Below are 27,817 nucleotides of genomic sequence, written 5' to 3' on the forward strand. Positions count from 1 at the left end.
TTTCAAACCAGTCTAGATCTATCTTAACCTTGGATCTATCAAGCATTGAGAGGAATCAAATCTCTTGAGGTGCAAACTTCTTTTTTGAGTGCAAAACTTCAAGAACGGTTTGCATCTCGAGAGATTTGATCTCCTCACCACTCGATAGATTTAGGGTTAAGATGCATCTAGGTTAGTTTCAGTCATGCACAATCACACAAAATTTGTTGAACATCTAATTACTATAATCATTTTAAATATGCTAAATATGTCTAAGAATAATATGGTCATTTTAATTTTAAATTTACTTAGTTACCTCAATTTTTTGATATGATAGAGACCATTAATAAATTAAATGAAGAAAAATGATAAAATAAAAAATTTGAATGCAAAGTGGCAATGTAACAATGTTGAGTGATAGAAAATGTGAATAATAAGAGTGTAGTCAATTACAAAGAGTATTCATTGTGATCATTCTCAATCTATTTTATTCTATTGTTCTTATTGTCACGCATGTTAGTTTTGTCATCTTTTCATATCGAGCATATGGAAAGGGTGGTTGAAATCATAGACCATTTAAATCTTTAACTTGAGTTATTGTAGTAAACATCAGACCATGTCTCTCTCTTTCTCTCCAATATTAATAGCAACTTTCTCTAATGTCAATCATTATGACTTATGGAGTGTTGAACTCCAAGTAAGTTTCAATGGTAGTTGTTTTCTATTACCTCATCTGAATGAAAAATGACTAAGAATGTTGAATGATAGCGAATGGGAATAATAAGAATGTAGTCAATTGCAAATAGTTTACAGTGTCAAGAAGCAAACATTTTATGCAAGTGAATATTTTATCTAAGATGAAAATTCGAGTATTTTATTTATGGTTGAATTACTGTAACACAAAAATCAATGCACATTGTCAATATTTTTTTCTCTTACACTAAAATCAATGCTTTAGTGCAAGCAATCAAATACGATTAGAAATCAACATATACACACTGAAATATGCATCTAGTTCAAATAATCAAATAGGATTAGAAATTAACATCTATACTTAAATCATTGCATCTAGTGCAAGCAATCAAATATGATTAGAATCAATAACTACACTAAAATTAATGCATGCAGTGAAATCAATCAAATAGGATCAGGAATCAACATCTACACTGAAATCAATGCATCTATTTTAGTGCAAAACCAAAATATTCATGGCTTTCTATATTCAACTTCTTTTACCTTTTGTAAAAGTCTTACCTCATCTTCCTCTATGGTTAATAATGTTCAATATTATATAATACTTTATAATATTTGTGTGTCTATGTGTATCGCTTTCTTATTCTTTCTTTATCTCCCTTCCATCTCTCTCTCTCTCTCTATCTCTGTGCATCTATTTCTATATCTCCCTCCATCTCTCCTTCTTTGTCTCTCAATCCCACCCCCTAAAACACGCACTCCCTCTCTCTCCATATATATCTATCTCCCCCTCCTCCTCCCTCTCTTTGTCTCCCTCTTCTTCCCTCTCTCCCCACTCCATCTATATCGCTATATTTCCTTCTTTATGTCTCTATCTCACCCCCCAAACATACACACTCTCTCTCCATAACTATATGTCTCTCTTCCTCTCCCTCTCTCCCTCTTATCTCTCTCTCTCTTCCCCTTCTCTCCCTTTCTCTCTCCCTATCTCTCTCTTCACTCATGCTCTCCTCTCTCCCTCATTGTCTCTCCATCTCTCCCTTGTCACTTCCTCTCTCTCTCTCTCTCTCTATTCTCCCCTTCTCTCTTTATCTTCCCCTTCTCTCCCTTTCTCTCTCCTTCTCTCTCTCTTGCCACCTGTTCTCCTCTCTCCCTCACTCTCTCTCCATCTCTCCCTTATCACTCCCTCTCTCTCTACACCTTTCTCTTTATGTCTTTCTTCTTCCCTCCCTCTCTCTCCCTCCCTCCTCTCTCTCAAGTTCTCTCTCCCTTTCTCTCCCATCTCCCTCTATATCTTCTCCCCATCACTCTCTCTCTCTCTCTCTTCACTCCTTCTCTCCTCTCTCCCTCACTCTCTCTCCATCTCTCCCTTGTCACTCTCTCTCTCTCTCTTCATATCTATCTCTCTATGTAGTTGTTCTTCCCTCTCTCCCCCCCCTCCAACTCCATCACTCTCTACCTCCCTCTCTCCTTCTCTCACTTTCATCCTATCTCTCCCTTTCTCTCTCACCTCTCTTTGTCTATTCCCCGCATCACTCTCTCTCTCTCTCTCTCTCTCTCTCTCTCTCTACAATCCAACTCTATCACTATCTCCCTCCTTCTCTCCTTTTCTCTCACCCCCTCTCTCCCCCTCCAACTCTAGGTCTCCCTCTCTCTCCTCTCCTTCTCTTTGTCTTCCCTCCTTCTCTCCTCTCTCCCTCACTCTCTCTCCATATCTCCCATGTCACTCCCTCTCTCTAACTCTATATCTCTATGTCTTTTTTCTTCCCCCCTCTCTCTCCCACCTCCCCCTCTCTCTCTCCTCCCCATCACTCTCTCTCTCTCTTTCTCTATTCTCCCTCCATCTTTGTCGCTATCACTCTCCCTCTCTCTTTCTCTCTCTCCCCCTCTCTCACGCCCTTTCTCCCTCTCTACCCCCTTCATCCATATGATAAATATTTGTCACTTTCTGTAATCAATAATATATATAAGGTATAATATATTTTACATTTTAACTTTTTATTGTGAAATGAGTTATGGTTTTTGGCCATGTGGTATTGATAAGCCATGGTATTGTAATAAAACCTATTTACAAATTATTGTAAGTATTAAGTTTTTATGTGCTTATTAATTAAATTTAAACATAATTATATAATCATTATTAGTCTTTGCCAAAGAAGGACTCTAAAAATTGATTTGCCTATTGATCACTATTAGTTTAGCATTAACCAATGCAAATTATAATGTTTAATTTTGAAAAATATATATTTATTTTTCAATATTATTAAAAAAAAAATCAAACATTTGATTGGACCATAACTTAAAGGTCTTATTGTGGCCTTTGCAAAATATAATGGCATGTGGATAAATACCTTACATATTGTATGCCATAATTTGTGGATATGGTTGCAATATTCATGTATGATTTTTAGATATTTGTGTAGTGATTTTTAAGTTATAATTATTTATGTAATTTTTCCGAGAGCATAGTTTCTAACTTGAGTTGGAGGGACTAAGCTACACAAAATTACAATATAAAAAATTGAATTTTATTACTTTTAACTTTTTATTATTAATTGAGTCAACATTTAAATGTTTACACTCATTTACATACACAACAACATCTACCCCATTATGGGCTCTATGTTACTTTTCACCCTTTATTATTTTTTAATTGAGTTGACATATAAAAAATAAACGTTTACAAAAATTTGCACCTACACATATCCCCTCTATTGAATGGTAAAATGCAAAAACTGATCTTTTTAACCAAAGTATTTTACCCTCTAAATCTAAATAAGTTTAATAATGATGAGGAGCATGATGAAGAATTTCAAATAAATAAAGAGTCGCAGTTTCCACTTAGTCCTAATCCTATGGACTATGAGAGCAACAGTGATGAAGAGAATGATGAATAATTTCAAATGAATAGAGAGTCATGGTTTCCACTTAGTCCTAATCCTGTGGACTATGAGAGTAGCAATCATGAAGGCTAGGATGAATAATTTCCAATAAATCGAGAGTCACAGTTTCCACCTAGTCCTAATCCTATGGACTATGAGAGCATCAGTGATGAAGGCCAGGATGAAGAATTTCCACTAAATCGGAGTCACAATTTCCACTAAATCCTAATCCTTTGCACTATGAGAGTAGCAGTGATGAAGGCCAGGATGAAGAATTTCTAATAAATTGAGAGTCACAGTTTACACTTAGTCATAATCCTATGGACTATGAGAGCAGCAGTGGTGAAGGCTAGGATGAAGAATTTCCATTAAATCAAGTGTCACATTTTCCACCTAGTCCTAATCCTAAGGACTATGAGAGCAGTAGTAATGAAGGTAAGGATGATGGGTTTCCATTAAATAGAGAGTAACATTTTCCACCTAGTCGTAATGTTAAGGACTATGAGAGAAGTATTGGCAAAGGGCACGATGAAGCACTTAGTCCTAATCATAAATGGCGCTTCCGCATCCCCGTTTCATCCCCACTTCGTGCAACATTGAGATGGACGCTTATTTTCAACTCAACCAAATGATGGAGATGGAAGCCATCAAGATGGCCCCGTTGCACTTGGAAGGGGAATCCCATGATTGGTGGTTTCATGGCTTGGCTACCTTGGGGCATTCCAATGTGACTTCTTATGAGGATTTCACCAGGAGGGCAGTGGAGCAATTTGATCAGAGGGATCCTGAGGCTCACTTCAGGGAGCTAACCCAACTCAGACAAACAAATAACCTAGAGTCGTACATATTTGAGTTTTTGAGAGTCTCAATGATGGTGTTATACCTATCAGATGCTTGGAGGATGTACACCTTCATAGAGGGCCTACTCGAGCCCCTATGTGGACTGGTGAAGTCATGCAGACACTCCAAGCTGCAGGGAGCAGTGACATGTGCTAGAGATTTTCAAACTTAATATTGATGGTTAAACCAAATATAAGTGTTCAAAACTACATCCAAGTTGAACCCAATGAACCATTAGAAATATGTCAAGAAGAAGAACATGTTAGCCATGGAATAAAGCAACCTAATAGAGAGTAGCTTGGATGTGGATGAGAATATTGTCTACATATCAATGCAGAAAGAGGTGAATCTAAATAGTTTTCATCACAAGAAAGAGAAGGAGATGACTAAACTGTTCCACATTAAGATCTAAGTAAAAAGATACAAAGGTTGATGCTCTATTTTTTTTTGGTTCATAATCCAACCTTATAGTATTTGATATAGTCAACAAGCTTAGGTTAGAAGTTCATGATCATCCTAGCCTCTATTAATTGGGATGGATAAACAAGGATGTAGAGATAAATGTCATGAAATAGTGTAAGGTCAAATTTGCTATAAGTGCAAATTTTATTGATGAAGTAGAGTTAGATGTGTACCCATTGACATGTGTGGTGTCATTCTTGGAAGCCCCCACATGTATATCAGGAATGTGATCTTGATGCAAAGAATAAATATAAACTACTCACATCAATAACACATGTGAAAGTAAATCCAAGATCTCTCTAGTCAGTGCCAACCAAACCAAAAAATTGATTAATTCTACTAATAAATATTTACAACTTTTCTTAAGGGAGAATCAATTAGGTGATGAATTTGTAAGAGTATAGGCATCTCAAGATATATGTATAAAGAGCATAAACAATAATTGGAGGAGTTTTTGTAGGCATACAGAGGAGTGTTATAAAAGCCTTGAGGGTTATTAACTTGAGAGGGAAGTGGAGTACAAGATGCAGTTATTACCGAACTCCCCATTACCAAGTATTTGGTTGTATAGATAGTCTATTCTAAAAGAAAATGAAGTGAAGAAACAATTGTAGTAGTTTAAGAGAAATATTTCGGTGTAAATCACAAGATATATCATTTGTCGACGCGTTTCGAACCAACGAGTGTGGTTCATCGTCAGGACAAGTTGAAAAATCAGATCCATCTTTGCCTGTTAAATAGTATAAATAGAGCCTCCAACGGCTAACAAGGACAACGGTTAAATTTGACTTGGGACCCAGGTCAAACAAACCAGTAAAAAACTAAAAGTAAGTAAGTTAAAATAAGGGACCTTACCTTTACCTAAATATATAATTTATAAGTATAAATTAATTTTAATTAAATTGGTTCATGAGTTAATAAATAGTTAAAAGTATTAACTATTTAATAGATAAATGGAAAATATAAATATTAGAATAGATCGTATAACTAAAAATATATAAAGGAATAACTAACTAATTAAAATATATATATAAATTATATGTATATATAAAATTTTTAAATTAGGAGGTTAAGTTAAGAGTTAGTTGAAAAAAATATAAATAAATAAAAATATTAGAATAAAATAATATTAAAAAAAGAAAAAAGAAAAAAATATGAGCAGTATTTTCATGCCATTTCCCACCATTTCCCAGCTCAGAAGATGGGTGTTCTTAATACCCTTACTACTCGGGCCCTAAGGATCTCGGATAAAAAGAGTTTTGAGAAGGAAAAATCCCATCTCCTTGATGTCTTTGTTGAGAATGGTTATAGTAGATACATGGGTTAGAAGGCTTTCCTAGAAGGTGCCAAGAATTCTCAATTAATTTGAATTACCTTTAAAAGGAGAAACAAAGGCACAAGTTTAATCATTATTTTGGTGATCATGAGTTGGTGAGACCAAGCAATAGGAACTATGAGTTTGTGCATGGAGCTTGTGAGAGAAAGAAGAATGAGCTTAGTGTAGAACTTTTTCTACAAAACCTGGCTATGATACCATGTAGAAATTCTATCGTAGATTAAACTGATTATGCAATGTACTAAAGCAAAATACTTAATCTACTTCTACAATGAAACTTGCGGAAGCTTAATCGATTTTGAGCAAGATCAAACCTAACACATATAAAAGAGAAAAAGATTCAATCACACATGAAACACAGAAGAATACTCTGGGGAAAGCCTAAGCTAAAAACCCTGCTATCTGTATTATCATACAAGTGGAAATATCTCAGGATTACACAAAGCTTTAGCTCTCAAGCTATCTAGCTCTCAGTACAATCCCTCACTGCTGGTCATAGACAAAATAGACAACACATATGCTTTCCTTCAGTCCTCCAAGTCTCCTATTTCCTTGCGCAGTTTCTCCTGGGTCCTCCAGCTGCAACCTGTGTGATTCTCACCTCACACATAACACTGACCTCTGAAATAACTGCACAATCCTAAAGGAGATAATTCCTTCTGCATGGATGAGTTTCCTATATAGGAAAAATCCTCCAACTGATATTACAATTTCCCTTCCTCTGATCTCAACTAGGTCTCTAACTAAACTGGCATGCATGAGTTATTTATGAGAGAATATTCAGTTATCTAGAGAGCAACAGTTACATGCATGCATGCATTAACTGAATGAACTCACAATTAGTTCTCCAACTATTTGGAACTAATTTAACTAGACTTAACTCAGTTAATTGAGCTAACTAATTACAACTCAAAGTACAACTCATCATGATCTCCTTTAATCAAGGGATAACTTCCTCAATCAATGGAGAAATTGTTGCATGTATTTACATAGACTTCATGTTTGATTTCCTACAACTAATTAACTCAAGATGAATTAATTAATTATTTTATAAACAGCTGCTAAGATCAAATTCGAATTTTACTTCTCAATTTTATTTCAGGGACTAACTAAAATTGGAATCTATCTCGAAATACTATTTATAGAAATGTTATTTTTAGCATTTCCATTTTTCATTCCTTGTTGCTATGTCCAACACTGGTACCTGAAAAGCTATTTATAGCAGTGCTATTTTTAGCATTTCTTGTTGTTATTTTCAACACTCCCTCTCAACAAAAAAGGCATTCAACTCAAACCCGATCCTGAACCTTTGGAATGTTTTGCATGCAACACTTCTCCCAAGTGTTATTGCTCCAAAAACTCTAGAAACAAAAAAAAATATCTCAACTGACCTCCCTATTGGGCTAGAAACATCCTCTGATGCTAAAGCTCCCTCTGCCACTGACAAGTGCTCCCTCTCTGACCTCTGAGCTGTTGCAACACTCCATGCATCTCGCACCGTTGCACACCTCTCTGTGCCATCCTGCACTGGTGCAACACTCCTGTGCCTCTCGCATTGTTGCAACCTGCTAGCTCTACACTGTCTTGGGATTCCTACACTGTAGCTCTCTTTGCCACTCCATCCGCATCCGTCTCTACCCACTCAGCCAGTCTTTCTACTCAGAGAAAATTTTAAGAACCACCCTAAATTTATATGTATAATAAATGGGCGAATCCCCATGATACATAGGAAAAGTGGGAGGCGATTTTATCAATAATATAATATGTGTACATAATTTTTTTGGCGAATCTCTCACCAAATTATATTATCTTGTAAAGTCATGGCGAATTTATCACTGAATTATAAAAGCTTGTAAGATCTTGGCAAATATTTCACTGAATAATAAAAAGTGAATCCTTGGCGAATGTTTTGTTAAAGTATGAAACCATATATGATAATAAGAAAACATATTCATTAAATTGTAATATACTAACATATATGTTTGGAAAAAGGAAACATAATTTTCTCTTCCTACAAACAATGTTGCAAGTTTCAGTGGCCATGTTTGTCAAGGTTCTCACTGTACACTCTTTCATATCCTTCTATTAGTTTTGATAATATTCCACAACAAAGTTCTTGTAGGTGTTGATCTTGACCACCAGTTCTGTCAAGGTAGGAGAGATTAATCTTTTCTCTACCACTTTTGTCAAGCTATCAAATTTCTTTCTTATTCCATAGAGTCCAACTACGAGATAAAAAAACATATTTTGTACCACTTTTGTCAAGCTATCAAATTTCTTTCTTATTCCATAGACTCCAACTGCGAGATAAAAAAAAAAAACACATTTTGTTTACCCCAACACACCAACAAGTAGCAAGCCCCAACTATATAATATAAGAAAGTAGTAGGTATCCCAAAGGCCTGAAGGGGATCTAATGGAAAGAAGTGACCGTTGTCAGAAGCCTTCCAATCAATATATTAATATATACATATATATTTATTATTATTTTAATTGGAAATCTTCAATTAAATAATAAAATTTAATTACGTCTCTCCCAATCTAAATTGCTTATTAGCATAATTCACTACCTTCATACGTCTTTCATTTTTTAACAACGTTGTAATATGTGGATTAATTTCCTTTTTGGTGCACAATCTCCGCCTTTTAGGACAATATGGTGCACTGGCCCAACCCCTACAGATCATTATGACAAATTAAGAAAAACAGAGAAGATGAAAGGTTGTACAAACCAACATATTTTTCAAGCACTTGCCCAACCCCTACAAATCATTACGACAAATTAAGAATAACAGAGAAGATGAAAGGTTGTACAAACCAGCCTATTTTACAAACAACTAATCCAACATCAATACCTTAAATTTTTCATGAAGATATCATATTGAGAACGTTTGAAAAATGGTGGGAAATTTGGGCACTGACTATCTCTCTTCTGTGAGGGTGATGCGGAAAGAGTGATAAGATTTCACTGTTTTGATTTTTGTTTTTTGTTAAATCAGAAAAACCAATATTAATGGAGATATTGATATTTTTTACTAAATTTTGTGAAGTGACTGAATGTAGCTTTAACCATTCACCTTAAGATGTTTTTTATAATATAATTTCCTAAGTCTATTTAATATCTTCATTATCATAATAACCAACCTATATCCATCTTAACTCCACTTCTACCACTCTTAGAGGGATGAAATCTATTTATCCCTCTCAGCACTTGGTAGACCCGGAATTAAGATGGATCGAATTTCCCCTTTACATAGTCTATGCTCACATGAATACCATGATATTACCATGGGTTATCATAAACCTAGAGCTTAAAAACTCTTGTTAGTAATTTATAAAAATTAATAAAATTAATAATTGATTTTTATTTTATTTTTTTATTTTAACCAAATTAAAATGTCTTAGTGACATTAAATTACAAGATCCATTTTTACCCTTGATCTACCAAGCCCGAGGATCTAGAGTAAAGATGGATCTATGCTGGTTTAATTCCCCCCTTTAAATAGCCTACATTCCACATGAATACCATGGGTCAATACCATGTGCCATCTTTTTTTTATTAATACTAATATTAGGGTTAATAATGGGTTAATAATGTTTTTTTGCATAGTATTAATAATAATTTGGCCCATAGGCTTCACCTAAATATAATACATTTTTTGAGTGTTCTTAAATATAATGTGACTTCTGGAGTAAATATAAAAAATTGTTTTATTTATTTACCATACCTCTCGTTTATTTATATTTTTATTAATTTACCATACCTCTTTTATAAATATGGTATTTGGCCCATAGGATTCACTTAAATAAAACCTCTTTTTTGAGCCTTCTTAAATAGAAAGAGGGTTATGGACTAAATATAAAAAGAGGTTTTATTTATTTGCCATACCTCTAGTTTATTTATATTTATATTTATTTACCATACCTTTGGAGTAAGTATAAAAAGAGGTTTTATTTATTTACCATACTCCACTTAATTTTTATTTTTATTTATTTCCATGTAAATATAAGGTAACTTATGGAGTAAATATAAAAAAATATTTTCCATTATTGTTTATATGATTATGACTAAACAGATGCAAACTTGGAATATGGCAAGAACAATATTCAATCTTTAAATAAACATGAAAATAAGACACTTGAATTTTTAAATAAAATGAATTATTCTTTTGTGACCATTTGTTCCGAAAAATAAGGTCATTTTCTTGAAATTAACCCCAATACCATGAAATACCAGAAAATGAAAGAAAAAAAACCTTTTTTACACCGAATGTGGAGGGTGAAATAACTATCATAAATACCTATTCTTGAAAATTAGGGCGAATGGAAGGTTGTAACTCCTAATTTCAAGGGCTAAATTTACTTTTCTTACTCTCTCCCTTAGAATAAGGTGGGCTAACCTCCACGCCTAATTTTTTATAAAATAAATTTGAGGCGATTTGTAACAATGTACTGTGATACAAAATATTCACCTAATAAAAATATAAAATCCCTTAATTTCGCCCAAGGGCAAAAATTCGCCCCTAAAATTTTCCATGTTGCTACTCCACATCGGGGCTCTTGTAGCAAGGTCTAATCAAAGGGGTTGGGTCCCTCAATGATCCTACCCCTATTCCGGCCTTCTTGGGAAATTCACTCCACATCACCCCACCTCCGACCTTGAGGTATGGATGCATGTGATCCCTCTACCCACTTGGCTTGAAATTTCCCCCTACTGGAGGTCTCTGCATGAGTGGATGCCTTCACTCAATCTCCTCTCGGCTTCTCTAGTTGTGGCTGCTCCACAACCTCCTAAAGTTGCTTCACCAATTGTGTCTCCTCCACAATTGCCTGAGACTTCTTTTGGCGCTGCACGTTGAGAGGTAATGTACTTTCCCTCTCAACCACCAAGTCTCCATCAGTTACCTTGCTCCTCAAGGCTTTGCATGCATCTTGAACCTTAAGAGCATACAGGTTCTTGACTCGTGAACCGATCTGCTTCACCTGTCTCGTGGTGATGTGTCTAAGGAAAACCTTTCCCTTACTGAAGACTACATCATAGCCTTTTTCTTCCAGCATAGCGACGGACACAAGATTCTTCTTCAGACCCGGTACATACTTGACATCGGTCAAGGAAATGCAAGCTCCATGCTCTCTCTGAAAAACAATTGTGCCTACACCTGAGACACTATACTTTTCATCATTACCCATCGCTATGAGTATCTGGAGATCTTTCTCCTCCAAGGTACTGAACAAACTCTTGTCGTCGGTCATGTGGAAGGAAGCTCCACTGTCAAGAAACCAACCACATCCCACCATGGATGAAACCATGCATGTGAAGAGGGTGAAATCCAAAGCGAACTGTGAGGCCAATGCCTCACCTTCAGATCCTTCCTTGGATCCCATCTTGGATTTCTTCAGTGGACAATTTGTAGCAAAATGACCCACCTCATGACAACGAAAGCATTGCACTTTCGATTTGTCAAAATTCTTCCCACCATGGGAAGAACTCGATTTGGAATGAGAATCATTCTCCTTCCCTTTCTTTGCCTTACACACTAAGGAATAGTTTTCTTCATCCTCCTTGGATTAAGAACCATCTCTGGTGCTTCTTCTTATCTCCTCCTGCATCAGATCCGACCAAAGTCATTCCCAATCTGGCAGTTTCTCTCTTCCATTTACTGAGTCTTGGTAGCTATGCTAGCTCTTAGGAAGACTGAGGAGAGCAAGACACACCATGTCATCACCGGCTGTTGTGATCCGTACACTTCCAAGATCATCCATGTAGGTGGTGAGCTTGTTCAGATATGTAGAAATCTTGTTGCCCTTTTCACACTTGATTTTCCGAAGCTTGTCTTTTAGCGCCAGCTTCCTCTGATCGATATTGTTCTGATATAGATATTTCAATGTTTTCCACATCGAAAATGGTGTCTTCTTCCCATGGAGGCTCGAGACAATGTGGTCTCTAACTCCCTCCAGGAGGATTCTACTCTGGGGAAAGCCTCCGCTAAAAACCCCGCTATCTGTATTATAATGTACAAGTGGAAATATCTCAAGATTACACAAAGATTTAGCTCTCAAGCTATCTAGCTCTCAGTACAATCCCTCACTGCTGCTCATAGACAGAATAGACAACACATATGCCTTCCTTTAGTCCTCCAAGCCTCATATTTTCTTGCGCAGTTTCTCCTGGGGTCCAATGCTACCACCTGTGTGAATTCACCTCTCACACAACACATTAAAATCAATAGTAACTGCGTAATCCTGAAGGAGATAATTCCTTCTGCATGGATGAATTTCCTATATAGGAAAAATCCTCCAACTGATAGTACACTGTCACTTCCTCTGATTTCAATTGGGTCGTTGAATGAACTGACATGCATGAGTTATTTATGAGAGAATATTTAGTTATCTAGAGAGCAGTAGTTACATGCATGCATGTATTAACTGACTGAACTCACAATTAGTTCTCCAACTGTTTGGAACTAATTTAACTGGACTTAACTCAATTAACTAAGCTAACTAATTACAACTCAAAGTACAACTCATTCTGATCTCCTTTAATAAAGGGATAACTTCCTCAATCAATGGAGAAACTGTTGCATGTATTTACATATACTTCATGTTTGATTTCCTACAGCTAATTAACTCAAGATGAATTAATTAATTATTTTACAAACAACTGCTAAGATCAAATTCGAATTTTACTTCTCAATTTTATTTCAAGGACTAACTAAAATTGGAATCTATCTCGAAATACTATTTATAGAAATTTTATTTTTAGCATTTCCATTTTCATTCCTTATTTCTATGTCCAACACTGGTACCTGAAATGCTATTTATAGCAGTGCTATTTTTAGCACTTCTATTTGTAGCATTTCTTGTTGCTATTTTCAACACCTAGGTGAGGCTTGTGGGAGTTTGAAGAAGGACTATTTCCTTGGGTTAGGAAGCAGGGATCATGGTGCAAGAAAGGGTGTTTCAGTTTGTTGTAAACAGAGAGAATACAATTGTTCTCTAACGAAACTTTATTGTATTGTAAATGATCCATTGTTTAACCTTTCTCAATAGATTTATCAATAAAAAGAAGAGGGTTTTCCTAGTTGGGTTCCCTAGACAATTCTGTGTTGTTGAACCATGTAATTGTGCTTTTATTTCTATTCCTATTACGTTGCATCTAGTAGAGAAATTATGTGTTTATTTAAGAAGAAATTATATTTTAGTTTGCTCATATTAGCATATCATAATTTTGTGGATTTTCTACATGGTATTAGAGCATGGATTAGAATAAAGATAGCAAATCCAAAGTTCAAAACACATCAAGGAAGATATATGAAGTGGCCACAGACTTGAAGGACTCCATCGAAGGTTTAAAGGAGAAAACATTGGTGACTTTTCTAGACTGTTTGGAGGGTCGAGTTCCCTAGGCAAAAGATTGAGTATCGGAGGTGAGATATGGGCATGTTTGACACACATTTGAGTTGCATTATATTTTTGGTCTAGGTCGCAGACCTTTCTCAGGTGATAGCAGCTTCAAATCTCCGTTTTGAAGGAGGACAAGAGGCCTAAGAGGTAGTCCAACCTAGGATGCATACACAGGAAGGAAGAGTGAGAAGTTTAGGCTTGTTTTGGAGGATAGACATTGAAGGTAGCAGTAGTGAGTTAGGAGGGAAGATGTTTTCCCTAATCAGGTATGTCAGAGCTCAGAAAAATTACACAATTATCAAGGAAAAAGGGAGAAAAAATAAGGTACATGTGTCTCCTTTTGCTGATGTTGTTCTGCTAGTGGATAGAGTCCATTTTGGATAGTTTTGGTGGCATATTGAGTTTAGGTGGAGGATTTTTAGTAGGTGCCTAATTGTGGCCAGAGAGAATATCTTGTGAAGGATAACAAGAGTGTTAGTGATGGCAGAAATATTCAAGACCAAAAGTTTGCAAACTTTGACAGACTAAAGGAGCAATGAAGTGGGAAATTTTAAAAAGCCTAAGTACAATCATTTTTGAAGGATTATAGGTTGTTAGTGGGCAAGCTTTAGAGAGCTCTCAAGGGAATCGAGATGGCTTACCAAGGGTTGAGAGTAGATCACAATCCAAAGGGAGCATCGAACTTCATAGCTTGGAAATGGGAGGATTATGATAGTGTTGGAAGATATTGGTGTGGGAGAATTTGTGAAGCAGGCTATCCCACCACCACAAGATGCCAAAAAATTGGCCCAACATAATAAGAATGATATTAAGGCAAGGAGGACCATTATAGAATAGGTCAAAGATCATATAGTGCATCATATACATGAGAAGAACAAAACGTATGAGATGTATGATATAATCCTAAAGTTGTATCAAAGTACTAGTGATACCAGGAAGCTTGCTCTTAAGGAGAAGTTGAGGGGTATCTGGATGAGGAAGGATGAGCCCATCGTCCCATAATTTGTGAGTTTTACCTTAATTGGACTTCAAAAATCGTGGAAGGGGTTCTAGGATATTGTTAGTGGGAGACAAAACTTCCCAAATTGGGGAAGGTTTTGGATGGACTACATACAAGAAATAGATCCGAAGAGGAACCATAGAAGGGAAATCAGTTATGATAGAGGATGAGGAGAATTGTGCCTTGGTAGGCAAGAGTAGAAAGGCTAATGACAAGAAGGGCCAAGGAGAGGTCAGGTCCAATGAGAAGGGAAAGAAGAAGGATCTAAGTAAGATCAAGTGCTTCCATTACCATGGGTTTGGACACTATGTTAGTAAGTGTCCTAATCAGAAGAAGGAGTCTAGTAAGAATCATGTTGTTGCGTCAGCGGAGGTAGATGAATTTTCTACCTAGTTCAAGAAATATTTATCATTGATTGCCTGCATGGCAAGCTTAGCAGATAGAAATATATCGTATATTGATTTAGGAGTGTCCTTCCACATGACCAATAACAAGAAGAGTTTCAACCACCTGAAGGAGAAGGACATGAAGTTTCAGATTGAGATAGGAGATGATGGTCAATATGCAACTAGAAAAGTTGGTACTTTCAGTTTTCAAAGGGAGTCATGTAATCCTTTCATCTTAGAGATATTCTTTATGTTCCAATATTGAGGCAAAATATTGTTTCGGTAGCTATCCTTTAGGACAAGGGATATGATATCATCTTCAGTAGAGTTAAGGCTACCTCCAACACTTAGCTTCTAGATGTAGGAAGTAGATAGGTGTGAGGGTAAAGAATCTATACAAGTTGTAGGTAGAGACAAGTGTAGCCTTGAGCAGCAAGGCAGGGAGTACTTAGAGAAGAAGTGGTGGTTGAGTGAGAGAAGGATAGAGTTCTCAAGATGGAGCCTCATCCAGTATCTCAGTTTTAGTCTAAGCTAGTTGGAAGTTGGGCTAACTAGCAAGATGATGAGGAGCATGGCCTAGGGCAAGTGGAGGCAACCACTCAATTAGATACTTCCAATATAGGGAAAGTTCGAGCCAAGTGGGTAGAGAATTTGGTTAATGGATATCGTAAGAGAATTGAGTCTCACAACATCAAGATGTAGACACCTAAGTACACAGGGTACATGGCAAATATGACTAAAGTGGTGGACTCACAAAGCATGGTTGGAAAGAACAGGTCTTCAAATAAGGTTCTGCAGAAGAAAGCAGGGAATTCTTCTAGTTCAGAGGGAGCAACTGCAACAATAGAGAACTTGGTAGAGTTGGATACAAATCTAGGTGGATGAGATTCTTCTAGGAACACCTTCCTCGCTAAGAGGGAGTGTTGAAAATATTAGCGAGAAAAGGGTTCCTTGATTTATGCCTTAATCATAGGAGCCAGAACGAGTTTCTTCTTTGGCATGCTCGAGCTCCTAAAAAATAGGAGTCTGGGATGAGTTATGAAGTAGTTAACCAATGTGTTAAAATATAAGTTCGAGTTATTTATCTTCTAGTGTGAGTTGCGTTGGGAACAAGATGAAGAGTTTAAGTTAGCCTCGTACAATTTAGGAAGGATGAGTTAACAATAGCAATGAGCCTTTGTTAACTTTTGAACCACCAGTTTGAATTACCTAATATAGAACTCGCTAATTTTAACCATTCCATTTGCCTTTAAAAGGAGGTACAAAGGCGTAAGTTTAATTATTATTTTGGTGTGACCAAGCAATAGGAAGCATGATTTTGTGCATGGGGCTTGTGAGAGAAAGAAGAACGAGCTTAGGTGAGGCTCATGGGAGTTTGAAGAAGGACGAGTTCCTTGTGTTAGGAAGTAGGGATCAAGGTGCAAGCAAGGGTGTTTCAGTTTAGTGTAAATAAAGAGAACATGGTTGTTCTATAATGAAAATTTATTGTATTGTCTAAGATCCCTTGTTCAACCTTCTTCAATAGATTTTTCAATAAAAAGTAGAGGGTTTTCCGAGTCAGGTTCCCTAGATAATTTTGTGTTGTTGAATTGTGTAATTGTGCTTTTATTTTGTTCATATTTTGTTGCATCTAGTAGAGAAATTTTGTGTTTATTTGAGAAGAAATTATATTTCATATTTCTCATATTAGCATATCAAAATTTCGTGGATTTTCTACACATAGTACCCAAGAAGGATAGGGCTTGGTGGACGTGCATTAGCTACAAAGCTTTAAACAAGGTCACTATCAATAATATACCATCTACCCAGGATTGATGATGTGTTATATCAATAGTAGCATGCTAAATAGTTCACCAACTTGGATCTCAAATCACAATATCGCCAAGTTTGTGTTAAAGAAGAAGACAGCTAGGAGACACCTTCAAGACAAGGGAAGGTTTGAATGAATGGATGGGCATGTATTTTTGTTATGTAATATACTAGCTTTATTAATGCAATCAATGAGTAGTGCATTTTATTCCTCTCTGGATTCATTTGTAATTGTGTACTTGGGTGACATATTAGGTTATAGTTCTATGTGGGAAGGGAATGTCCCATGTTTCATGTAGGTGTTGGAGACTCTGAAAAAGAATTAACTATTGGCTAAGCTTACAAATTTTGATTTTTTTAGTATTTATGACTATATTTAGGGTAACTGAGTGGTGGATAGGAACTCATGATTGATCCCATGAACATGGAGTCCATCCTCAAGTTCCTAGTTCCTACTAATATCAGTAAAGTTAAAATATTTTAGGGTAGCACAATATATATTAAATTTCGTAGCACCCCTTTCAACAGTGTCTACACCATTCCATTCCATAATAGTAAGTAGTGAGAGTTTCCAGCGGAGAAAGAATCAAAATAATTATTTCTATGAGTTGAAACAAAAGACTAGTCAAGCACTAGTCCTTGCATTACCTAACTTGCAAAACCCTTTCAAGGTGGAGACAAATGGAAGTGGATATGATATGGGAGTAGTTATGATGCATGTGGTAAGTTAGTATGCTATCATTCCAAAATGTTTCATGGGGGAGTCTTGAACTACCCTATGTATAGTAAGGAATTTTATGTCTTGCTTGAAGCTATTAGGAAGTGGAAACACTATCTAATGGGTGATGAAACCATTATCCACACTGATCACCAACTACTGTAGTATTTTCTAGCCCAAATTAAGCTTCAATGAACCTAAAAATATAAGTGGATGAGGTTTTTGCAACAATTTAATCTAGTCATCAACCATAAGAATGGAAACACTAATAAGTTATCAAACATGTTTTCAAGGACATCCACAGCCAAGATTATAGCTTTGGAAATCCTTATGTACATGAATCATTTTACCCATCATGATGCATACAAAGACACATGTACTGAAAAATTAGGACTTTAAGGAAGTGCTTTAACAAATACAAGGACAAGTTAATGTAGTAGGACAGTAAGGCTAGTTACCATCTCCAATATGGGTTCCTCTACTAGCTATATAACCTCTATGTCCCTAAAGGTGAAGGATTACAACTTATTGGAGAGGTTCAAACCTCCAAGTTTGTAGGATTTTTTGGTGTTATGAAGATAGTTGTCAACTTACAAGGATATGTGTATTGGCCCGAACTACAAGAATAATTAGCTTGATATATTCTAGGATGCATGTTTTATTGTAACAGTAAACATCGTAATATAAAAAAATGAGTATACCATCCCTTACCTATAACCAATCAATGTTGGGGAAGCATTTTCGTGGATTTCTTGGTTGTTAACCAACAACTGAAGGGACACGACTATCTAGCTATGGTAATTAATAGGTTCAACAAGACATGGATTCTTATGCCTTGTAAGAGACCATCAAAGGACAAGAGAAACAAATATGTTTTTTGAACATGTCTCGATGCAGTTTGTGATACCATGGATAATTATCTCACATAGGGATATTGAATTTCTTAGATCCTCTTAAAATACACTTTAGGAGAAGATGAACACCAAATTGAAGAGATCTATGGCCTTCCACACATAGATATGTGGGAAAATAGAAGTAATCAACAAGACCTTCCTTCAAATTTTGAGGGATTTACAACTATAAGCATCTAAATACTTAGGATGAGAATCTAATCTATATTCAATAATCTTATGATAAAATAGTCCATAATTCTACTAATAACTCCCCTTTCGAAACTTTATTGGGTATTGTTTCCTTCACCCTTGGATGATGTACATGGATAACAAGGAGGGGTGAAGGAATATGTCATAGGAGAAGCATTGAAAGTAGAGAAATCTATTGAAAAGATTAGGCACATCCATTTGCAAGTACTAAAGACATTCACAAGAACGATACACAGCTTGACATGACCAACAAAAAATTGAGAAAGCATTTAAGGTGTGAGATCGACTTTGGTTATTGGTGAACAAAGAAAGGCTACAGGGTTCTATTAAGAAGATCAAGGATTTGTGGTATGACCTTTTTGTTGTATTGGAGAAGGAGGGTAATAATCCCTACATACTTAGTTTACTCTTATATATGTGCATTTACTTAACAGTGAATGTGGAAAATATACAACTCTAAGAACCTTCCATGTTAGATTAAGAAATTGGGGAGCAACTCCTGCTTGCCATAAATGAATTAGCACTAAAAGATCAAGCATAGTTAGCTTAGGATAAATTTTTTCAAAAGAAGTCCAGAAATATGGGAAAAGGGTAGCATGACCTTTGGAAGATTGATTTGAAATGACAACTTCTAGGCAACAAAAAATGGTACTCTGTGAAGAAAGTAGAGGAGAAATTTACGCATCTCATTTAGTAAAATATTTTGGAGACTAAAAACCTCCCTACATGGGGAGATACTATCCAAAATGGATCATTGTATGATTTGTCATCTAGCATGGCACCTTTTGAGTGGAAAGTCCTAGTTTGGAAATTTTGAGGTCTAAAACCTTCTAAACCCATTATGAAGCATTAAATGATAGTTTTTTTTGTAATAAATGTGTGGGCATACCTCCCAACCCCATGACGTTGTTTTATGTATTGATACCTCTCCAACAATGTGAAAATGATTGCATGCAAAAGTTATGCCTCTCGCAAGTTGACCTACTTTAGATCATTGTGGAACTAAGTGGATGCCATGACAACACCATTACTCACAAATTTAGGGCTAGCTACATGTAGAGTTTCAAGTAGATTCTATAAGGTTCAAAACTAACACTGATTTAGGGTTAAAGGATGCAAAAACCATAACCTTAGATGACTATGAATCTATTAAACAAATGTCGCAAGGAGAAGAGGGGGTTAAATTCTTTTAGCATTGTATTGTGCCTTAGTTAACCAAAGAATCCAAGAGTATGATTTGAGAGCATAACAAAGGAGGAAGTTGTTTATATAGTAGCCATTTAGGCTATAATGTGAAAGGAAACTCCATAGTGAGTGACCATTTTTTTGTATTTGCATTTTCATAATCAAATAAATGACTAGAGCATAGTCTTCCCTTTCTAGCTAATATTTCTCCCATTTTAGGTTTCTGAGGACATATATTGTTCAATTGTGTGGATGGTGTGTTCATTTGCTTGTATTTTCCATTTTGTATTTTAGTTATTTTCATGAATTTGAGTAATAATACAATTATAATAAATTTGAGATTTAAGGAAAATAAACATTCATAGTAAAATATTTCAACATCATGCAAGTTGCTTTGTGGTGAACTATTCTAGTGGAGCATCCATGGCAACGTACAGAAAATAACATGGATTCAAAGTTGAGTTAGAATAGCATATTAAGGGGAGACTAGCACAACAACACCCTATTTTTCCTTAAACGTGATTAGCATAAAAAAGTGAGGCACTTGATCACATGATGACCATGGATGTATGTACTAGAAAAACCATGATTTTGACTTCTTGTAAACAAATAATATTAGTCTTGCTAATAAAATTCATTGGTTGGTGGAATATATACTTTCTTACATGGTTTGGATAAGCCTTAAACATTCCACGAGGTCACTTTCTTTACAAACCAATAACATCTTACATCTTTGACTCATTACCCTCAATATTTTGGAGAGCAAGCTTGACAACTGCCACTTCTAGGTTGGATTGGCCTAAAAGAAACCTTAGTAGCTTACTTTCATTACTAGGTCTAACTATGGTTAGAGCTTTCAAGGCCTATACTAGATGAATATATGTATCCAAATAAGGGTAGTCTTGTTAAGATCATGTTTTGCTTGATGTTTTATTTTCTATCTTTTTCAATTTATTTGAATGAAAAATTGTAGATTAATTTAATCCCTGAGTATTCGGCATAAAAATCACAAAAAGTGTATGCTGAGTACAAAAAAAATGTACCAAAAAAATCTCGACTCAAACACTACCAATATTAAGAGAATTTCTAAGATGGTTATATGTTTGACTAATTGGATCATAAGGGAGCAAAGAAAACCCCTTTTTCCCTACACTTAACGAAACGAAAGGCTCTCAAGGTCTCCTGCAAGTTTAGATATTGCTACTTTAAAATAAATTGATGCAGAGAATAAACATCACTAGCCTATAAAGTTTTGGAAATTACTGTAAGCTTACCACCAAAGGGAGTCTCCTTATAATATTAGCACTTCAACTCTAATTAAACCTTGCCAATGCAATAATTCAACATTGTAGAAGGTAAAATACCATTAAACCCTAGTCTTAGTCTCCTCCAAGGCCAATGTAGCCAAGCAGTTAGATATTGTTAAATTTATTCAAATGAAACTCAAATTTACACTCATTCATAAAATTATCTAAAAATATATGTATCTATACATTGCCTTATTAAACCATTTAAATTCCATTTAAATAATATATTTCAAATTATCAACTAAGCCACTATTAAAAACCACTTTGTCTCTTACATTTTAAAAATTCTTTTAATGATTTTTTATGGCTCACATCAACATAAAGCACTAAAAAAATAAGTTAAGACACCATTATATGATTATGAAAGTTTATCCCCTCAAATATTACATCAATAATGAAAAAGCAAAGCAAAAGAGCCCATAAAGAACATACACACCATATTTACATATTCAGAATCCAAGCGAAGCTTTTCATCAATGTCAAGGATTGAAATCTCTATTACACCAAAGTTAAAATTACTTTTCTAAGAACAATAAACCCATGTGGTTTCTTTGGCCCACTCCACACATTTTAAGAATCCTAAGTTATGTTCATTGTATGTAGGATGAATATTCCTTTTCAAAAACCTATTCATAAGCTCATGATTTAAAAAACAACATTTGAACTTTCTAATGTGAAAGCCTTGGTCAAACAAAATTAACATTATTTGCGTTAATTTCTAATAGTGATTTTAGTAACATTAAAAGGATTCTCAGATGAAAACCCCAAGTAACTTGAAGTTCTGCGAAATTGCGAATGGTTTCAAAGTGCGAGTCGCCGATGCTCCCTGAATTCGATAATTGGTCTGCTCGTTCGATAACAGTGATGGGCGTTGATTTGTTTAAATTGGGCAGATTGCAGCGCCGATGAGGTTAGGAGGAAATACGATAAGTTTGAGGACAGAAAATCGGCGGGAATCGTGTCCATCCCGAATATGTGGCGGGCCCCGTGTTAAGTACGTCCATACCGTTTTCATCGCTGCTAAAGACTGTCAGCCACGGCGACCGACAAAAGGTGATATGCTCGCGGGGACTCAAGCGTGGGCACCCCGCGTCCTCTCGCTAGACCTATTACCGGTCTAGGGTTCCGGCACACCGAAAAAAAATGGCGATGAGAGCCTGTATTTGAATTTCTAAACCTAGATGCCTTGGAGCTCCAGAGTCAAACGAATGGACGGCTACCGGGCCCGGTACACTGCTCCCTTTGTTGGCGCGGCATTTTGAGGCGTTCCGAGGGATTCTTGATTATATTTGGTATCCTTCACCTCTGTTTCTTGTGCTTCAGCCGCCGCCTCCTCTTTTGGACGAGTATTATGCAACAAAGGAAATTCTAATTCAATCAATTGCTCAGGTCTCTACCGTATGATTGTTCTCCTCGCCAATTCTTGAAGATTTGTCAGCAGCGGCTTCCACTTCCCAGACGATATGGTAAGTTTTGCTTAATTCTGTATGTTTACATAGGTTATCAGTTCAAGTTTCATATTTACGAGCTTTGGAATTAAACGGAATTTCCAGTGGATTTTAATTGTTTTCAAGATTTTCCACTCGTTTGAGTTATTAGACACGTATTCTTTAAGAATTTGGGCATCCGCGAGGGATATCTCCAGCTTTCCAGAACTTTAGAGTTTAAACCGTGGCTTTGTCAAAAAACAGAATTTTTGAAGCTGCCGACTGATTATTTTTAGAAATTGAAGTCATTTCATAGCTAATTGCGGAGCACTTGCTTGAAATCGAGTCATCGACTTTGAGCCAGCGTGAACAAATTTAGATATCTTTGATAAAAATTACAAACTAATAAGCGGCCAACACAAAAGCTTGCACTGTAGAGGTTTCATGTTTTTAGCTGTTTCAATTCGTGAAATTTTCAAAATTAAAGATCTGGTTATAAAATTCATGTTTTTAGCTGTTTGGATTAGCTAAATTTTCAAAATAAACGATCTGGTTATAAAATTCCCAATAATTTTGAACATTTGATTATATTCAGATCGCAATACAGTGTCATATTCCGGATATAAGTGATTTTTCTTTAAAATTGCAAGTTCATAAATTGAATCTCGGTGGTTTTGCTTTCAAGTTGTTATAATTTCATAAATTAACATACAGCCGAGTAAAGTAAATAAGGATCTAAATTTTTACACTTTTTCTCATTAAAATCTATTAAAATCTTCAAGGAATCAAGTTCCTTTTCACGACTTTTAAAGGAAGGACCTATAAAGCCGTGAATTCCTTCCGCCAAGATTGGAAATAGTTTAAAAGTATGAATCCCGAAATATAAAGCTGCGGGATCTCCTCATATTTTGTGTTTGTGCTTTAATGTTTTTGCATTTTAAACTTGAGCACGTTAAAATCCTCCGTTAAATCCTCACTGTTTAGCCCTTAAACATTAAGTCTCCCTCTTTCTATTAAATGTTTAAGCTCAGATCAAGTTCCACTCTACATGCCAGAGTAATAGTTTTTAAAATTTAGGAACGATCCTCAGAATCTGTAATTTTCTGCCATCTATACAACTTCTATTTAGAAAAATGGAAATTAGGCGAACTTTTATTTATTTTAACTTTTTAATACTCTCAACTATTGAGCTTTTCTATAAAATGTTAAATTATCTATGCACGCTTTTGAACCAGTTCCCCAGATTTGGGCCTTTTCCAGAGGTCGTCTTGGCGCGTTTTCGATTCTTGAGCATTTAGCAATTTGGAAACATAGTTCGCGACAAGACTCCTGCTGTCGTTCATTTCCTGTCCGAGTCTGAGCAATTCGTAGTTATTTTATCTTGGTCTATTTATGCTCTAATTCTTCTTAACGTACTTTTAAATCTACCCCACAGAACTCAAAATTGGTAGGAATAGGGTTGTCCCCCCCTTTTTTATCTAAAGTTAGAGGTATCAAATTTCTACGCTAGTTTGTCCACTTAAAATAATATGAAATTCTTGTGGTAAATACAGGTGGGATATGCTCTGTATCCTTCGCATTCAAAACCAGCATGGTTAGAGGCACTGCTGACTGATAAATTCTTTGTTGCCTGTTCGAAGCATCTAGAATTAAAGAAAAACGAAAGCAACATTTTTTGCATCGATTGCAGCAAAAGTATCTGTCAACATTGTCTTCCCAACCATCGGTCGCATCGGCTTCTTCAGGTTTTCTTCAGAAAGATGCAGTTAACTTATCATTATATAAAACAAAGCAGCATGTGTATGTTTTTCTTGTTAAAATTTCCAAGGGTGAGTCAAATCATTTGTTTCTGTGGTGATAGGTGCGAAGGTATGTGTACCATGATGTTATCCGGCTTCTAGACTTGCAGAAGCTTCTAGATTGCTCGCTAGTGCAGGTGTGGCATTCTCTAGCCTGAGATGAACAATCAAGATTATCTGGATAAAAACCAATTTTGGTGTCTAATAAATTCAATTTTTCTTTTTTGGTTGGCCGGAGCTTTGCAGACATATATCATTAATAGTGCGAAGGTCGTATTTTTGAACCAGCGACCCCAATCCAGGCCCGCCAAAGGACTGGTAAACTCTTGCCAAACTTGTGACAGAAGTCTGCAAGAAGCGTACTGTTATTGCTCGGTTTCGTGCAAGGTCACATGACTGCCTTGGCTGTTCTGTCCTTTTTTTCAAGAACTTGCATTATAATCCTCCCAAAATAAAATTATCGAATAATCTGCTCATGTTGCAATCACACTTTTACCAACTGTCAAAATTTCTAGCGTAATTTTGTAAAAAATCAACTATACAATATTCAAGTAGGCGTGGCATTGGGATTGATGCTGCAGGTAAATGCTGTGCTGAATAAAGAAAAGGATTTATCTACATTACTGTACCATTGCAGTTCGCTGCCATTTCCTGATATTTTTGACTACTCCCCAAGAGAAATTAGTTCCAAGGATGGAAAGCTTGCAGAGATCAAAGAAGAATTATCGGCTAGCAGTATGTTAGAAGAGACATGTTCTGGCTCCAATGCTAACGATGTGCGTTGGATGTTGACATGTTCGGAAATAGACATGCCTTTGGTAAAGAAAATATGCAGGCGTGTAGCTGCGCCCCACTCTATTGCCCGGCCATCAACTAGCAGGAGAAAGGGTGTTCCCCACAGATCACCAATATATTAATTAATTATAGTATGTTTCCAATAATTTTAATTTATTTTGAATGCCTATTCGAAGAGTTATGTATTGTGCGCAGTAGCGGAAATTTTGGGTTGGTCTGGTTCGAGGAGTCAATTTACAAGGTTTTCTGTACTACAGTCTGTATTTTTAATGTTCATGTAGGAGGCGCCCAAAGTCAAAAATTACGACTGGCACTGTTTTATATTTCTTGATTCCTTGGTTTTCCATGCTGTTTCGATAGATTTCTAAAAGCAGATTTGCTGTGATACCGTATCTCGTGTTTTGTCGGACATTCTGCGTTTGTTACTGAATACTCGTCAAAGTGGGTCAGACAACACCACGTTATAAAAGCTAATAATTCTGTGTAGTCAGCGTGCACGCTCCACCTCACATGGCACTTAACCTATTTTAAAGGCACCATAATTGCTTTTTCCATTTTTCTAATTCACCGTCAAACGTAGTTATTGAAAATTATGTCATGCTTTGATTTTGAAACCTAACGGACCCAGACAGACAGCTGTGTTTCTAATTTTCTAATTCATAGCTATTGAAAATTATGTTAACATTTAATTTTAAATGGAAAGTCCAAGGTTTTTTTTTAAATAACTTTTTTGGAATTTGAAAATATAAATTTTGGTGAGATTTTTTCGGTTGTTCAGACCGTATTTTATATATTTCAGAAAGTATTTTAATATAAATGCAAACGGATTCAAAACTTTAAAAAATTCACAAGGTATTTATTTTGTATCAATTTAATAATGTGCTGTTGAAACAATTTTTAATTAGATTTTAAACAAACTCATTTGAAAATATATCCAAAAAGCGAAAAAATACCCATTTGAAAGCCAACCAACGCCTTTTTAGTATTCTTGCGACAAATATGAAATTTAATTTGAGGTGAGGCCACTCACCATCACTCGACAGAACTGTGGCACTCGCGCAGCTCCGGAGCAATTTATGGCCCGGACCTTAAACCTGCCTCTACCTCATGTTTCTTCATCCATTATGGAAACTCCTTTCCATTTGCTTTGTACTCCATTATGGAATTGCCTCCCATACATACATTCCTTTCCACGGGTATTTATTATGCTCCCAAACTTAATTCTCACGGCAAAATGGATTCGAGTGGCAGTTGGCTTTGCGACTCAATTGAGTGGTTTCTGTCTATATTTTTTCATGAAAAAAAGGCTGTATATTTCTATTATTTTCAGTATAGACAATACATAATGTGCATAATAATTCCATGAGATGATGCCCTTTCTATAAAGCATAAGAAAATATTTGATAGCAGTCCTATATATACCATAGAAAGCTTGGATAAGATTATAGATATTTATGATCTACCGATATAGGGAGGCGAAAAAAAGGATAAACAGGGCCGCGAGGCAGTATATGGGTACCATAGCTTATGAGGTAGCCATAGATATGATCATGAGTTGGAAAACGTACCAGAAATTTTTCCATAGATAATAAATTATATACCCGGAAAACAAAAGTCCTGTATTTGGATGCAGTGGTTGTTCATTTTGATCTGCATCCGCCAAACGCCTTAGGGAGAAGAAAAGCCCTTTTTGGATAATACATTTGCTTTTTTGTTTTTGTTCTTGTCAATGTGTGAGATCTTATAGGCCTTCTTGTTTTTCCATATCGCTGCAATCTTGTCCAACCATCCAGCAAGATGTGTATTTTTTATGTTGTGTTTTGATAAAACACGATCAATTATAATCCTCGAGTCCCCATAGATTTGCAAAAACGGAATGTCAAGAAAGTTGCAGAAAGATAGGAGCCCTGCTAATGCCACCGCCTCAGCTCTATTGTTAGACCCCGAACCAGCGTTCCAATAAATTCCAATGGCTTGGTCCCCTGCTATTTTAATATATACTCCACATGAACATATTCCATGTTGCGCAGCTCCATCGAAGTATGCACATGGATAACCTGTGGTGATCAATGCTGAGGGTCTCATTCCAGTATCATCCCTATTCGCTGTAGCTTCCTGTCCCCTTTCATTCCTGTGCCTGTGCGTTCCAGGCTAAATCAAGGGCGTTGTATAATGACATAATGGACGCTACAACAGAAGTATTAGATACTTTTTTTGAGTTGAAGATCCTGCCATTTCTCCACTTCCAAATGGCCAATATAGGGATAGCCCGCATATATCTACATATGTTAATTTAAATTTTGCGGGTTGGTGGTGCAATCACCTAATAATTATGTAAATTTAAACAAAAATCAATACTAATAATAATAGATGGTTTTTATTAATAAAATTATAAATACATTTTTTTTTAAATTTATAATATTTCTATGATATTAAAATAAATTAAAATAATTATAATTCGTATTTATAATTATTTTGGACTGAGTGTTTAAGGATGAAGGGTGGGAGGTGTATTTTCATTATCTCACTATGAATTAATGAGATGGGATATGACCCTAAGTGTTTATGTGCATTAATTATCCACTATTTTTAGAACCAGTTTAGATTCATCTTAATTTTGGATCTATCAAGCGCCTAGAGGGATCAAATCTCTCGAGGTGCAAACCTATTTGTTGACTTTGGATCTATCAAG

General features: G+C 35.8%; 1 protein-coding gene across 2 annotated transcripts; it reads left to right on the forward strand.

Moving 5' to 3' along the window:
- The first annotated feature begins 22,000 nt into the window (after positions 1-22,000).
- On the forward strand, positions 22,001-25,448 carry LOC149251376 (protein RGF1 INDUCIBLE TRANSCRIPTION FACTOR 1-like). Of its 2 annotated transcripts, XM_089459394.1 has the most exons (6): positions 22,012-22,396; positions 22,494-22,570; positions 24,085-24,276; positions 24,393-24,467; positions 24,577-24,717; positions 24,912-25,448. In XM_089459394.1, exons 2-6 carry the CDS (start codon positions 22,568-22,570, stop codon positions 25,245-25,247), a joined length of 747 nt encoding a protein of 248 aa, XP_089315520.1. In that variant the 5' UTR covers positions 22,012-22,396; positions 22,494-22,567; the 3' UTR covers positions 25,248-25,448. The 2 variants fall into 2 exon arrangements, with proteins under 2 accessions (XP_089315521.1, XP_089315520.1); XM_089459395.1 differs by having other exon boundaries at positions 22,001-22,570; positions 24,619-24,717.
- The last annotated feature ends 2,369 nt before the right edge of the window (positions 25,449-27,817 follow it).

The sequence above is a fragment of the Pinus tabuliformis genome, chromosome 7 (assembly GCF_031772625.1).
Source record: "Pinus tabuliformis cultivar Carrire ecotype Pingquan chromosome 7, CPIR1, whole genome shotgun sequence".
Classification (NCBI taxonomy): domain Eukaryota; kingdom Viridiplantae; phylum Streptophyta; class Pinopsida; order Pinales; family Pinaceae; genus Pinus; species Pinus tabuliformis.

Bases quoted from the DNA above. Each gene is read 5' to 3' on its own strand.
- LOC149251376 (XM_089459394.1), top strand. The intron at 24,277-24,392 runs GTTTTCTTCAGA...CTGTGGTGATAG, and splicing joins GGTCGCATCGGCTTCTTCAG to GTGCGAAGGTATGTGTACCA. The intron at 24,468-24,576 runs GTGTGGCATTCT...GGAGCTTTGCAG, and splicing joins TAGATTGCTCGCTAGTGCAG to ACATATATCATTAATAGTGC.